General features: G+C 44.1%; 2 protein-coding genes across 2 annotated transcripts; one reads left to right on the top strand and one right to left on the bottom strand.

Moving 5' to 3' along the window:
- Nucleotides 1-7,991: 7,991 nt before the first annotated feature.
- On the top strand, nt 7,992-10,229 carry MED31 (mediator complex subunit 31). Its single transcript, XM_027751611.2, has 4 exons — nt 7,992-8,088; nt 8,349-8,426; nt 9,024-9,120; nt 9,852-10,229. Exons 1-4 carry the CDS (start codon nt 8,079-8,081, stop codon nt 10,042-10,044), a joined length of 378 nt encoding a protein of 125 aa, XP_027607412.1. The 5' UTR covers nt 7,992-8,078; the 3' UTR covers nt 10,045-10,229.
- Nucleotides 10,230-11,197: 968 nt separating this feature from the next.
- On the bottom strand, nt 11,198-13,347 carry TXNDC17 (thioredoxin domain containing 17). Its single transcript, XM_027751612.2, has 4 exons — nt 13,156-13,347; nt 12,463-12,544; nt 12,114-12,189; nt 11,198-11,485 (listed from the first exon to the last, which is right to left on the bottom strand). Exons 1-4 carry the CDS (start codon nt 13,295-13,297, stop codon nt 11,417-11,419), a joined length of 369 nt encoding a protein of 122 aa, XP_027607413.1. The 5' UTR covers nt 13,298-13,347; the 3' UTR covers nt 11,198-11,416.
- Nucleotides 13,348-13,503: the final 156 nt, after the last annotated feature.

Genomic DNA, 13,503 nt, shown 5'->3' with positions numbered 1-13,503 from the left:
TCCTCTCTGGCATGGGTTGTTTCCTGTGTAACACCATGGACCACTTGTTTCTGCATTAGCTTCCACTGTAGCTTGGTGTTGCTCCAGTAAGATCCAGGAGGGTACACGCTGTAGTGAATCACTGCAAAGCAGAGATTTGGACACCACTGTAAGTGTCTTCTGACCTGAATATCAATGGTTCCTTCTCTTTCCTCAGCTAAGTGATAACTCAAGTTTGCATCTCTGAAGACGTTCAGGTTGGACCAAATCAGGTGGCATACCCTGCAAACTGTCTCATTCATTTCAGAGTAAAGGATTATAAGAATCTAAGAAACACAATTAATTTTTCAGAATTAATCTTGTACAAACTCTCCAGCATAACAGGCACAAACAGGCTTTTTTCAGTGTCAAGCATGCATGGTGTCCTGTTCCAATGCCCTGAGTAAATACATTACCTACAATGGGCAATGCAAGGACAATTGCTTTGTGACTGGAGCTCACTTACAGCCCCTTCCAGCACTGCAGGACAAGTATCGTGACAGACATTCGTCAGTCATGGCATTTATTTTGTTGCCCATCAAAGAGTTATATTGTTTTAGGTGCAGAAGTTTTGATACTCCTAAGGTAGTGGCATAAAGGAATGCCTTTGCACCTCACTTCAAAACATGCACCCTTAGTGCCCCCAAAGAACACGGGAGGATCCTCAGTTTGCTTGGTGTCATCCACTGAACTCCAAGCAGCAGGTGGTTCATTCCAGCTGAGTTCTGATCTCAGTTGAACTCAGTCTTTGGTTTATTCAGCCTTTGTTTTCCAGCTCAGGTGTGTTAACACTTGAAAGAGCAATAATCTGGTTGTAGCCAAAACCAACATTTGCTGACAAAATTGGAATTGGACAGTTGGTGCAAATCATCCCAGAAAAAAAAACAGATCACTGAGTCAGTCCTAGCCAAAATCCAGCAGTCGTTCCTTGACACAGCACCTCTTCCTTTTTAGTAATGACATATTGTATACATTTTTACATACTTCACATTTCCCCCCCCCCCCGAATGTCTGTGCTAAATGTGGAAAGAAGTGGGTAGTAATGAATCCTGAGCACTTGGATCAAGTGAGAGAGTTTTCACAATGTTTTCCAGTGTGGGTGAGTAAACGTGTGTTAGTCAGGGCTCAGTCTGACTGTGCCACTGAGAGCTCTTCAACATTTTGTGCCTTGCACCACAACCCCACCAGCCTGCTGCCAGACACTTGCTGGGCTCGGCGTTTGTCTGCATGGTTTAGTGGCAGGGTGCTGGTTCTCCTCTGTCCAGAAGAATCATCCCAGTGGCAGCTCTTCTGCCCCAGATCAGACCTTCCCCTTTGTGTTTCTTTGCTGGCCCCTGTGTGAAGGGTCTGTGCCCAGGGAGTCCCCTGGCATGCACTGCAGACTGTCTCTGTTTGACAGAGGGATTCTGAGGGAAGTGCAGCTCCCACCATTGGGAGCACAGAGGTGTTCCATGCTGCTCTGAGGTGAACAGGGACTGCTTAATACAACCTTTGGTAGCTCTTTAAAACAGAGCTGACTATACTGACGCTATTTTTTGCCACTTAGGTTTTTCTGGAGCACTAAGTCAATAGTTGTCCATTCATTATGGTGTAAATGTAGGTTTACCTCTAGGACTGTAGATTCTGGCCATTAGAAAGAGACTGTTTCTTTTGTGAGAGAAAAGGTGTTATCCTTCTCCAGTTTACTTCAGTGTTTTATTTACCCACAAGAAATTACTTGCCTTATTTGGCATATGGAGTTTCAATGAGTTTTCGTAAGCTGTTTCAGGTGAGAGTGTGAGCCTCATTACAGAGTTCATAAAACATTTTTTTATAGACAAGCCATTTTCTTGAAGGAACTGAACGTTCCAGATACTAAGTCTAGTTTGTTGTAGTTTCCTTTGTGAACAATAACTTGGGTTGGGTCTTAGCAAATATTTTAGAAAGCCAGCTGAAGATCAAATTTCCACCAGAAACAAAGTGAACAAAATCTTTCAGTTAATGAATGATTATTTCTGGAGGGAGTTTCTATTTTACTTCAATATTTTGCCTTGGCTACACAGTCAGAAATCAGAAACTTGAGATTTTTTTTTATTTTTGGGCACAACACTAAGCATAGTTATCCTTCAGTTGGGAAAACAGAATTTCCTCTGAAAAAAAGGAGATGGGGATAAAGGGTACAGGGGGAGCAGAACACAGGACACTTTAGCTCCTTTTTGAATAACAATGAGGGAAAATCAACATAAACTTTCCTGGGAGCATCCTCCACAAACAAAAAATTGTCTCATCCTGTCTCATTTCAGAGCTCATCTTTGACTGTTTTCATTCATATCTTTCTGCAGATATAAGTCTGATTAATACAGAGCAAATCTATGTCACCCGAGGAGGCCTAAAATACAGAGTTAAAGTCACCCTTCTGGGGTCTCATATTGGGGAATAACTTCAGCCCTGTTTGAAGAGTGGTCAGATAAATAAATCATTAATTTTTTGGGGGTGATCTTGGCCCATCTCTTTGTTTTGTTTATCCATTTGTTGGGTTTATTTTGGGGTGACTTAAATTGATGATGACCAATACTTTGGGACTTAATTAGGTGCAGGTGTCCTCATGAAACACCTATCAGATCTTTCCCAATTTATAAGTTTCCCTGCAGCAGCATCCTTTTGTGGGCGTTATTTCACTTATTGCTCTGTGTTTGACTTGCTCTGTCAGTAGATTGGGGGCTGCACAATACATTAAAGTCACGGAGATGGTCAGAATTCTGTCTCCTGAGGAACATTTAAGGAATGGAAATTACAACAGGTAAGTGGTTTTGGTTTTTGTTGGTGGTAGTTGTTTGGTTTTTTCTTTCTTTGTTGTTGTTGGGGTTTTTTTTCCTGCAGTAGTTTGATTCCACTTACCAGCAGGACTCAAAAGATCAGGAAAATGACCCTGATAAACACTGAGAGGCATGAATGCCTGTCCTTATTAACAACATGCTGATGAGATCTCCCAGTTAATACGCTTTACAAGCCTGTGCAGCTGGGTCTTCTTGGTGAACAGAAAACTGCCACAGTACCAAAACCTCCTGTAAAGAAAGTGCTGGGGCTGTTGCAGTAAAGCTTGGTCAGAAAGAGCCTATAATGGTGGACTCTGGAAACCTCCTTACTCAGAGATTAACCGAAGATGTGTGTGGAACCGGGACTGCTGGGCTAGTGCTTGCTCCTGCAATTCCTGCCCTTTGCAGATTGCAGCAAGAAATTTTAGGATTAAAGCCTGTTTTGACTATTCTTCCAGAACTGGGAATAGATTTCAGGAATACTGCTGTTCAAAGAATGGGTAAGATGCACGTAGGAGCATTCAGAAGCATCAAGAAAGACTATGAGATGCCTCTTCCCTGACTGGAAAGAACAACCTATGAATAACAGCTTCCCTCTACTATTAAAGGAGTAGAGGAGCTATTAAAAATTCAGTGTGACTATTGGTGGCACTTATTAAGACAACTCTAGGTGAATGGCAACAAGAAAAATTGTTGCTGAACAGCTATGGCACCCTGCAGGTAATTTGCAGAGCAGCTGCCATGAGTATGCTGTGATTTAGGACGAAGCTTGGCAGAGACTATTTTTATCTTCCTCTCTCTTCCAAAATACTAAAACAAGCCTTTCTGTGCAAGGAATGGGGATGATGTTGGCATTCCCAGCAAAAGAAACTGGTATCCTTGAATATTGTTCCTGGCAAAGTGGCCTAGGAAAAGGAGTAGATTTAAAAACCAAAAGGTATTCTCACTGAGCAAGAAAAACTGCTAACAAACAGGTATATTACCAATTGTAATATATGGACAAGGCAACAAGAGAGCTGGAAGAAACCACCCCAGAGAAACTGGTTTTGTGATGATTAATCTCAAAATACTTTAATTAAAATTTTAAAGGTGTGCTTTATACTTTTGTGTACTTACTCATAAGCTCCAAGTTACTTTATGTTACATAAATTTGTGTTAGACATAATTCCAGCACACTCTACTGAGGGCCTGGCATTTAAAGGTTCTAGCCTTGCCACAAGAGGTATATTTAGGTTTACTTCAAAAGGAATTTGCCCAAATTCTGTATAATCTTGCTCTAAGCACTGGCCGGTTGACTAGTGTGCAGCTAAAGAGAGGGTTTATATTCTTGCTAAATATTGATGTAGGCATCTGTGAAACTGTAACTATTTGTGCACCACCTTTGCAATGACCAAGAATTAAAGTTATTTTCATCCTTAGTGGGTGAGGTTGTGGGTGACTGTACAGAATATTTAGTTTTACTTGCCAACAGGAAGGAATCTCACTAATCATATTTCCATTATTGGAGACCACACGCTTTCAGCTCTCTTCTTTATAAAAGTGACTGTAGTGCTGGTCCATGTGAGTGTACCTATTACTTTCAGCACCAAATTAACTATTTATTTCCTACTTGCTGAACACAGTCTAAATGTATTATAAAATAAAGGGGATGCATTTTTCATTAATTCCAAATTCATGCCAATGATTCCCTTAGTTTTATACGTAATTCTTTCTGGTGTTTTCCCTACACCCTTCTGCTCAGTGCCACCATAGAAGAGCTTAAAAATGAAACAGGGTAGAAAGTGGCTCAAACTACGTCATTATTGAAGTATTATTTGAAAAATTGCATAACAGTAATGCTAATCCAAAATATAATGAGAATAAGTGACATTATTCATATCTGTAACCATTATATAATAGATAACACTTTATTGTTCTGCAAGCTTGTCCATGTATTTTGGACTTGGGAAGTTTTACATTCCTTCATTACTGGGAATTAGTTGCTTCTGGTCTGCTTGGCATTCAATGGGTTAAGAGTTCCTTCAGATCAGGCCCCATATGTATCCTGGCTCCCTGCATAATTCTTTCCTTAGAGTACCTACGGAAGGGCTCCCAACAGCAACAATACCTTTGGGAAGGTGTTCCTTACAGACCAGAGTTCTGGGGTCAATGCATATTGCTCCTGGCAAATGGCTGACTTCAAATTCACCTGCTGTCCAAGTATCCTATAGAAGCCTGATGTATTTTTAACCAACTTATTAATGAAAACATAAAATGCCTTCTGACACTCAACATTTAATCTTGAATATATCTTTGAATTCTAATGCTGTCTGAAGCTAGAGGAATACCATAGTCACAGAAGTACCTCTGCTGGTGTCTGCAATAAGGCAGTCTCTTTACACTATTTCACCCAATTTGCAGCTCCCTTGGATGGTGTTTGGCATTTGTAAATTAAGATGGTTCTACCATGACTGTCACTGGCTGGCTTTTGAAATGCACGTTACCTGGCGGTTCCTTGACCTCAAAAACCAGAACTCAGTGAAGAGTTAAGCCTTTAGTTAAGTATGTTCTGACAATTGCTTTAGTCACTGAAAACTATGATCTTGTTTCTATTGACTTACAATTATAGCATTGGAGTAAAAAAATTGCAGACTTTGTACTGGCTTGTTATAAATATAACATAATACATACTCTGTTTTCTGTTTCTTAACCATATTTGAAGCAGTAGACTCTCCAGTCTGCAGGAGTCTATCTTGCGTTCTGTGGGTAAAATCCTGTCACATGTTGTCCGTGTCAATACCAGTTTGTACTCTATTCCAAAGCAGTGGGTATATGCGTGAACAAAAGGGGATGTCTTGGGTTTCACACGCTGAGTGTACAGCACTTCACTGTTTCATCCCACTTGATCAGTTTTCAGTGATGAAATTGCTGGACTTTCTTTTCTCTCTGGTGCAAATGCACTGCACTGTGGGGTCACAGATAAACCTTATGCAGCATCTCACTTCCTCTGTGTCCACTTTCAAGATCTAACAACACGTTAGACAACACTATTGTCTCCTGTGTCTCATGGAGCCTTGGTGCCTTCAAGTCCCAGAAGTGGCTCCATTTAAGGGCTGTGTCTCTATGCCAGTTCTAATGAGTTAAGTTATACTTAATATATATAAACCATCCCCTTTCTGGGCAGGCAACAGCAGCAATGACAGTTTGGTCCCTATGAAAGGAGAAACTGAGGCAGCGATATCATCCTGGTTACACAATAATATGAAAACTTCCTGGCTCACAGTGATATGTTAACACTTATATCCTGAAAGTTTGACTCACCTGACAGGAAAAAAATAGAAAAAATTTAAAACTTTTCCTTGAGAAAATTCTAGTTAGTATATTACGATCCTTCCAATTTTGTTCTTAGTTTTGATGGATAAGAATTGAGATGTTTGACTTAACTCTGGCAAACCTACATAGTAGTTTATTCATGTGACCAATCCTTTTTTAGGATTCTCTCCTCTGAAGTTGGTCTTGGGAGAGAAATCACATTCCAGAATAGCAATGCAGACACGTGGGATCTATTTGATCTCTGCTTTTAGCCTGAAGTCTGTATTTACTGGGGAGTGACTTGTTATGTTTTGATATAGTAATAGTAGTATTCCACAACCACTAAAATGTCTAAAAAAGCAACCATATTTTATTACAAAAAACTATGCATAGATCCTTTTTAGATGGTTTTTGTAATCCAATTCCCAGGGGAAAAAAATCATACTGCATAAGAAAAGATAGTATTATAGAAAATTGCTAACTCTGAAGCTGAAAATAGTTCAGGAAATGAAAATAGAAAATAATTTAAAAGTAAAAGGGGAAGAAATGAGACAGGTACATCTGTAGAGATGGCTCCCCACTAATGGAGCATTTGCTTATTAATGATTTTAGTCTGAGACAGTTGTGTTTTAATTAATGAAGAATTAAGTGCAGAGGTTGACACAATCTCCTTGCCTGACTGTAAAGTCACTATGAAAAAGAAAACAAAGCCCAAAGCTCAAAACTTTGCCCAATATGCAGAAAGAAAATAATAAATCAAAGCAGCTTAGTATTTTAGGGTTGAGTCTTTCCACTACCCTTGCTCTGGAAGTGATCAACAGTGACTGGTCTAGTACAAAGCTGAGATGAATGTTCTGCAAATACAAACACGAGTTCCTCCTCTTTTTATCCTTCCCAGCTTAAGGTTTATCTGGGGAAAAACCAGGCCTAGAACATTGACCCCAGAGCCACCTTCTGATGGCTCTGGGACTGACCAGCCTCTGTGGCACACGGACAAAATGCGGCCCTTGTTCCTGTTCGGGAACAGGCGTAGGAACTGCATCCCAGAACGTTACTCCGCCTGCCCTGGGTCCCGCTGGGCCAGCAGCACATGTGGGACTGGTTTTCCCCCTGCACGGCGGGGAGCGGCGTCCTCGGGGCAAAGCCAATGATGTAAAACCGAACGTTGGTCGTTTAAAATCGGTTTGTTACCAGTACACTGGTTTGTACTGTGATTTCTGAGTTCTTTGGGGTTTGCCATGAGCTGCAGCAGAGCACCATGAGAAGGGAGGAATTTGTACAGTGGCATATTCAGTGTGGGGTTTATTTGGACCAAGTGGGATCTCTGAACAGATACGCGATGATCAGCTGCTGTAACCCGGGAGGAGCTGCTCCCTCATCCGTGGAAGGATCGGGATGCTGTTTGTTGTGCTCAGCTCCCAGTTCCTGAGTGCCTGCAGGTTTCTGTGCGATATCGGTACGAGGGAAGTGCTCGCTCCGAGCAGCGTGCGGGGAACTACGGGCACTCGTGTGTGCGGAAACCCAACACTTAAGGAGCACTCGTCCGTGGGGTGCTGTTTCAGTCCCCGGGGACGGCCGCGGAGCAGAGATGCTGTCAGCGAACAGCTGGAAACGGGAAGGGACGTTCTCCCGGGCACCGCCCCCGCAGCGGGACCCGCCCCGACACCGCCGTTGCTGGGCAACCGCCGTTGCTGGGCAACCGCCGTTGCTGGGCAACCGCCGTTGCTGGGCAACCGCCGTTGCTGGGCAACCGCCGTTGCTGGGCAACCGCCGTTGCTGGGCAACCGCCGTTGCTGGGCAACCGCCGTTGCTGGGCAACCGCCGTTGCTGGGCAACCGCCGTTGCTGGGCAACCGCCGTTGCTGGGCAACCGCCGTTGCTGGGCAACCGCCGCCGCGCTCCCGGCGTGCTCCGCGCCGCGCTCGGGCCTGTGGCGGGGGCGCGCCCGCCGCCATCTCGTGCGCGCGGCCTGGACATGGATGCAGGTGCGGGGCCGGGACGGGGCCGCTGTCGGAGCCTCCCGGGCCCTCGGAGCGCCGGCTCTGCCGGGGCCGCGCAGGCCGAGCGCTCGCGGCCCGGGAGAGGCCACACGGGCGCTGGGGCCGCTCTGAGCCCGCAGCCCCGGAAGGCCCCGCACGTTCCTGCCCCCGGCCGGGGCCGCGTTTGTCCCGGGTGACACCCTGACCGCGATTACTTTCAAATCTATTGCGTGGGTCCAATTCTTACTGTTTTTCTCTTGTATCAGATGATACAGGAAATCGACTTCGATTCCAGCTGGAGTTGGAGTTTGTTCAATGTCTGGCAAATCCAAATTACCTCAACTGTGAGTACTTAAATACCAGAACCCTAAGGTTAATATAGTTTAATGGTGTTTAATATTACTAGTAATGTTAAACAGGGAGAGAGGGTTAAACAAAGAAGAGGGAGTGGGTCTTTCACAGCATAAAGATAGTCTGTAAATAATTTGCCTGTTTAACAGGTAGATTTTTTTTAAAATGCAAAGTCTTACTTGTTGAAATGCAAAAAGCATCTATTTGGTGGAGAAAAAATAAGTTCAAGTCTGTTATTAAATAGTAAATGTTAGCAGCATTCCTTTATCTGAAAACAGAATGTTACTACTGTGAATAGTTTCAGGTACTATACTTAACTCCCTGCTAATTTTGATGCTACAGTCAAAAATTTCCTTTTCAAAAAACTGTTCCATTGTATGAAAGATACAAACTGTAAGAGAAGTGAGAGTAATTTATTATTTTGTTGACATAAAAATCTTACTTTTCTCTGTGTTTTTTTATTTGTCCAATATAAATTATCAAAATTCAATTGTAATGATAAAGTTTTTACTCTGTGAATAGGTGTTCTTCAAGTGTGCAGATTTTTTTCACCCATCTGTAACTGACAATTCCTTGTCATTTTATTTCAGTTCTTGCACAAAGAGGCTACTTCAAAGACAAAGCTTTTGTAAATTATCTTAAATATTTACTTTATTGGAAAGAACCTGAATATGCAAAATACCTGAAGTAAGTGATAAAATCCCTTAGGTTTCTGTATTTTAATGGTTTGGCATTGACCTCCTGTTATGTACCGTATAGCAGCATGTCAGGGTTTGGTTTCTGCCTGTAACCTTACCTTTGGCCTCCCTGCTGGGGTTATGTGCAGCGTAGATTCTCCTCTTTCCACCAGTCCGAATGTAGCAGCAATGGGCAAAATTATAAAACTCATATCTCATGAGTTGTGTGTGGAATCTTCCTTTACAGTTGTTATCTGCACTTTCCATTGGTTTAAAGCTGTTGAACATTAGGGTACTACTTCAGTTAGGCCCCACAAGTGCATTTTAAGATTAATTTTGCATTGTCGATGCTTACATGAGAAAAAGGATGACTTTGTGTTTTTGCAAATGTGCAAATTCCTTCAGTTTTTGGGAAAATGTTTTTTTGTCATGTTCTTTTAAACGGGCTCTGGAAACAGGTGTTGTAATTGTTATAGATTTGCTGTATCAAACCGAGCCATTGGGGAAGCTCATCTAAGCAAGCAGGAATGTGCATTTGCAAACTGGACTGGCCTTGTTTCCTGGCCTGATGCTGCAGTTACCAAGTCAGTGTGTGGAATGTGTGCAGGCTGAAGGGGTTTCACACTTGGGTAAAGCACATACATGACAACACTAAAGCAATGACCTTCAAAAGTACTGGAGACTCCAGATTTAGTGTCCCTTGTAAAAAGCTGTATTAATGTGTGTTTATTTTTAATTCAGGTATCCTCAGTGTTTGCATATGTTAGAGCTGCTCCAGTATGAACATTTCCGCAAAGAACTGGTCAATGCTCAGTGTGCCAAATTTATTGATGAGCAACAGATCCTCCACTGGCAGCACTATTCCCGGAAAAGGATGCGCCTCCAGCAGGCACTGGCTGAGCAGCAGCAGCAAAATAACACCTCTGTAAAATGAAAAACACGTGGAGTAGTCATGATAAGGTGTACTTTGTGTCAGTGAACTATTTACAGGAGAGGAATGAACCCTTGTGTAGGTTTGGCTCTGGATGTGTGTCCCTTTAATTTGGATTTATCAAATGACTGGAGTTGTTTTTGTTTCGTCAGCGCCTTTAGAGACTAATAAACACCTAATGCAATTTATTATGTAGCATGGACAATTTTGTAAGAGCTTTACTTAGCATTGTTACTGATTTCTCTTGATTTTGAAAACAAAACGGATTTGTTACTTACTAAGTATCTACAAAAAGTATAGCTCCAAAGGCTGTCCCTAGGAGGCCTTTTCTCTGGAGAATAATGATGTGTCTTAGCGTGACTGCTACTTACAGCTGCGGGACAAGCAAAGGCGAAGTGATGATATTCTACAAAATCCAAATTGTGGGTTTTTTCCTTGAAACCAAGCTGAGCTATTACTTGTCATTTCTGTTTCCCTGGCAGTCATTGCTGCTGGGAGTTTGGTAGGGTTTTCCTTACACATATTGTACAGAGAGAAGTCAGTGTACAAGACAGGGAGTGGAGCAGAGCTAAGTGCTGATAGACTGTGCAGATACAGAAGGAAACGGGCTGTAGCTCCGTTCCATTAAACTCAGCTTCCTTGAATCTTGGCCTCTGCCCCTGCAGCAGTGGCTGCTCTGGGGCCTCTTTACAGTCCATGTAGTGAGAACAATGTGTGGGGGAAAGGTGTGTTGCTGCTTGGAGTATTGGAGAAGCACTTGCTATTTATTCCTATATGTTTTTTATTGTAAGAACGCAGCTCTTGGCAGCTGCCAGGGTTTTAATTTTCATATTTCAGGCTGTATTTGTGGTGCATTTGTGCTGCATTTCCTGTCCTTGTAGGAGCAGGTGCTCCAACTGTCAGCCATTAACATGCAATCAGTGACACTGTCAGCCTTCACCTTATCACACTTGGACTGAACAGAGAAGCCATTAAACATCTTTGGCATTGAAAATTTATCGTAACAGTATCAGTAGCTATGTGGTCAGATTTAGGAGGTACAAGGAGGTTTTTCTGTTTCTCCCCTTCCCTCTTACTCACTATGACAAATGTAACTTGTTCAGTCAGCACAGGCTGCTCTCAGTCTCTAACATGAGCTCAACTCCTTTGAAAAGAGGCTGTTTACAAAGTCAAGTTTATTTGAACATGAAAGGAAAGATACAGTTTTTTGTTGTAAGACTTCAGTGTAAGGTTTGGACCCAGAATTTAATAACACTTCTCTTGACTAGTCTGAAGTAATTAACCATGAAAGTTTTAACAGAGGTCAATGATTCCTTGAAAGGACACTGCAGTAATTGAGATTACCATCTTCATCAATGATTGGCTAATGAGGGATTTAGTCTTCAGTAAACAACATCCGCACAAGCTCTGCTTTAAAACATTCTTCTTCAACCAGCTTCTGAGGCTGAAAGAGAAGTTGACAAGTTTTAGGGGCAATTCAAAAACCTGTTGTAGCCCAGAGCCATCTGTACACACTAATATTAGCCACACCCAGCAACTGTTGTCCTGGGGAGGGGGGTAAGTGGGGTGAAGCAAGTGAGGTAAGAATAACTGAAACATTCCTCAGGGTTTTCTGACCTTGAAAGAGGCATTTCAAAGAAAGTAATTACTAATTTAAATAACATGTACAAGTTAAAACTCGAGCTGCAGTCTGAGTTGAGTGTACTGCACATAACTTGTTTCACTCCCGTAATTCAGCGTTTGGATTTTTCAAAAGCTGAGGAGCTGCAAGTGAGGAAGCTTAACAGTATGTAGCTAAGAATTTTCTCAACCCCTCAAGCGCTACAAATCAAGTGTACATATTTGCTTTACTGCATGTTTATATTAGAGACAACATTACAGAGTGAGCAGAGTGGTTCTCTCTTGAGGACCTGTTTGAGGCAGGAGAACTGCATGGCGGGGGCTGTCCTGCATGTTCTGCTCTCCTTGAACAAGAGAGGGTTCTTGGAGAACTAATTCATTTACAGCCCTAAGCTTCTGCCATGTCCCCATCTCAATGCCTGTAGATCCAGAACATACATCAAATCACTTACTGTTCCATATTTAAGTAGTGTAGGCACTCCTGTTAGTTTCAGATTCCTCCTGAATTCATTGTTGGGATCCTTCCAGCTGTTCAGAAAGAAGGGGTTAAGCACAGCTTGTAGAGGGGCATTTTGAAGTTAAAATTTCTGCAAAGGGATGATTCAAAGGCCTTTGCCTCATGCCTTCCCAACCCATTTCTCAGAACAAGCATGCAGTTCACATTAGGGATGGTGAAGACCTCAAAAAAGGATTGATTCCTCACAGAAAAGGGCAGTTCAGTCAGTTTATTCAACGGGTTAGTTAACCACCAGTCCACCGATGGCAAAGTTATCCCAGTTGCTGGCATTCAAAGTTACTTACTAGGCTCTATCTCCCACTAGGCAGTAGATGAAAACCGACTCATCAGGCAGGTTATGAAGTTCCTTCCTCACAACTGGTTCAGCTAGAGAATAATTTTTAAAATCTATTAGTAGTTAATACTTGTACTGTGTTACAGAATCACATGGATTTACTTGGACCAGCAATGCTGCTAATTAACGTTTGGTCTGTCTTTCATTTCACTTGGCTATCCACAAGCTCGGCAATGTATTACATGTTCAACGTTGAGTGGACTGGTCTTGGAGTAACGGCCAATTTCTGCTCTAACAAGTAAGAAAACCACTCGTTGCGTCCTGCCGATGCAGCAGCACGGCGGGGGGACGGCTCCTTAAGGCAGCTCTACACGTGCAGTTCAGTGCACGATGGTTTCTGCCTTCACCTGCTGCTGCCGGACACCGTCGGGGAGGGCACTGCTGCGCCTCGACACGTACGGCAGAGGTGAATTACCTGCCCGTCGGACTGCTGCTTTGCTGGGCCGCGCACCAGCCTTCGAACGGCCCGGGCCGGCCCGTGCTCGCTGTGGGTAACGAACCGGGCACAGCCCGTTCGGTTCGCCAGGGGGAACTGCGGCTGGAGCTTGGCACCGTCACCGGGACTGGGGCTGTTCCGGGAGGGCTCCCGGGGCCGACGCAGCCCGTGCCTCGGGCGGGGGGCGCTCCCCCCCGCGGGCCTCACCCGTCACGCAGTCAGGGCACCAGCTCCTGCCCTCGGCGTCCTTGTCGCCGCAGAAGAGCGCGAAGATGGGCCGGCCGTGGTAGCGCTGCGCCGTCCGTACGAACTCGTCGTACCCGCGGACCTCCGTCTCCTCCCAGCCCATGGCGGCGGCAGCTCCGCCCGGCCCGCGCGGCCGCCGTAGCTGCGCGCGCTCCCGGCGGCCCCCGCGGCAGCAGCGGGACCGGGTTCGAACGGCGCGCGGCGGGTCCCGGCGCAGTGCGGCCCGCTCTGCCCGCCCTCCTCCGCTCTGCTTTCCTTCCTCCTCCCTGCCCGCCCTCCTCCGCTCTGCTTTCCTTCCTCCTCCCTGCC

The sequence above is a fragment of the Pipra filicauda genome, unplaced genomic scaffold, assembly GCF_003945595.2.
Source record: "Pipra filicauda isolate LSUMZ 115617 unplaced genomic scaffold, ASM394559v2 scaffold120_size2142806_pilon, whole genome shotgun sequence".
NCBI classification, from domain to species: domain Eukaryota; kingdom Metazoa; phylum Chordata; class Aves; order Passeriformes; family Pipridae; genus Pipra; species Pipra filicauda.
Note: the sequence above shows the minus strand (reverse complement) of the source record. Positions and strands in the feature narration are given on the sequence as shown.

What these genes read in the sequence shown, in the direction of transcription:
- MED31 (XM_027751611.2), top strand. An exon ending in AAATCCAAATTACCTCAACT is followed by an intron (nt 8,427 to 9,023) that starts GTGAGTACTTAA and finishes ATTTTATTTCAG; the next exon opens with TTCTTGCACAAAGAGGCTAC. An exon ending in GAATATGCAAAATACCTGAA is followed by an intron (nt 9,121 to 9,851) that starts GTAAGTGATAAA and finishes TTTTTAATTCAG; the next exon opens with GTATCCTCAGTGTTTGCATA.
- TXNDC17 (XM_027751612.2), bottom strand. Translation starts at nt 13,297, where the DNA reads ATGGGCTGGGAGGAGACGGAGGTCCGCGGGTACGACGAGTTCGTACGG. An exon ending in CTAGTGGGAGATAGAGCCTA is followed by an intron (nt 12,190 to 12,462) that starts GTAAGTAACTTT and finishes CTTTCTGAACAG; the next exon opens with CTGGAAGGATCCCAACAATG. An exon ending in CACTACTTAAATATGGAACA is followed by an intron (nt 11,486 to 12,113) that starts GTAAGTGATTTG and finishes CTTCTCTTTCAG; the next exon opens with CCTCAGAAGCTGGTTGAAGA.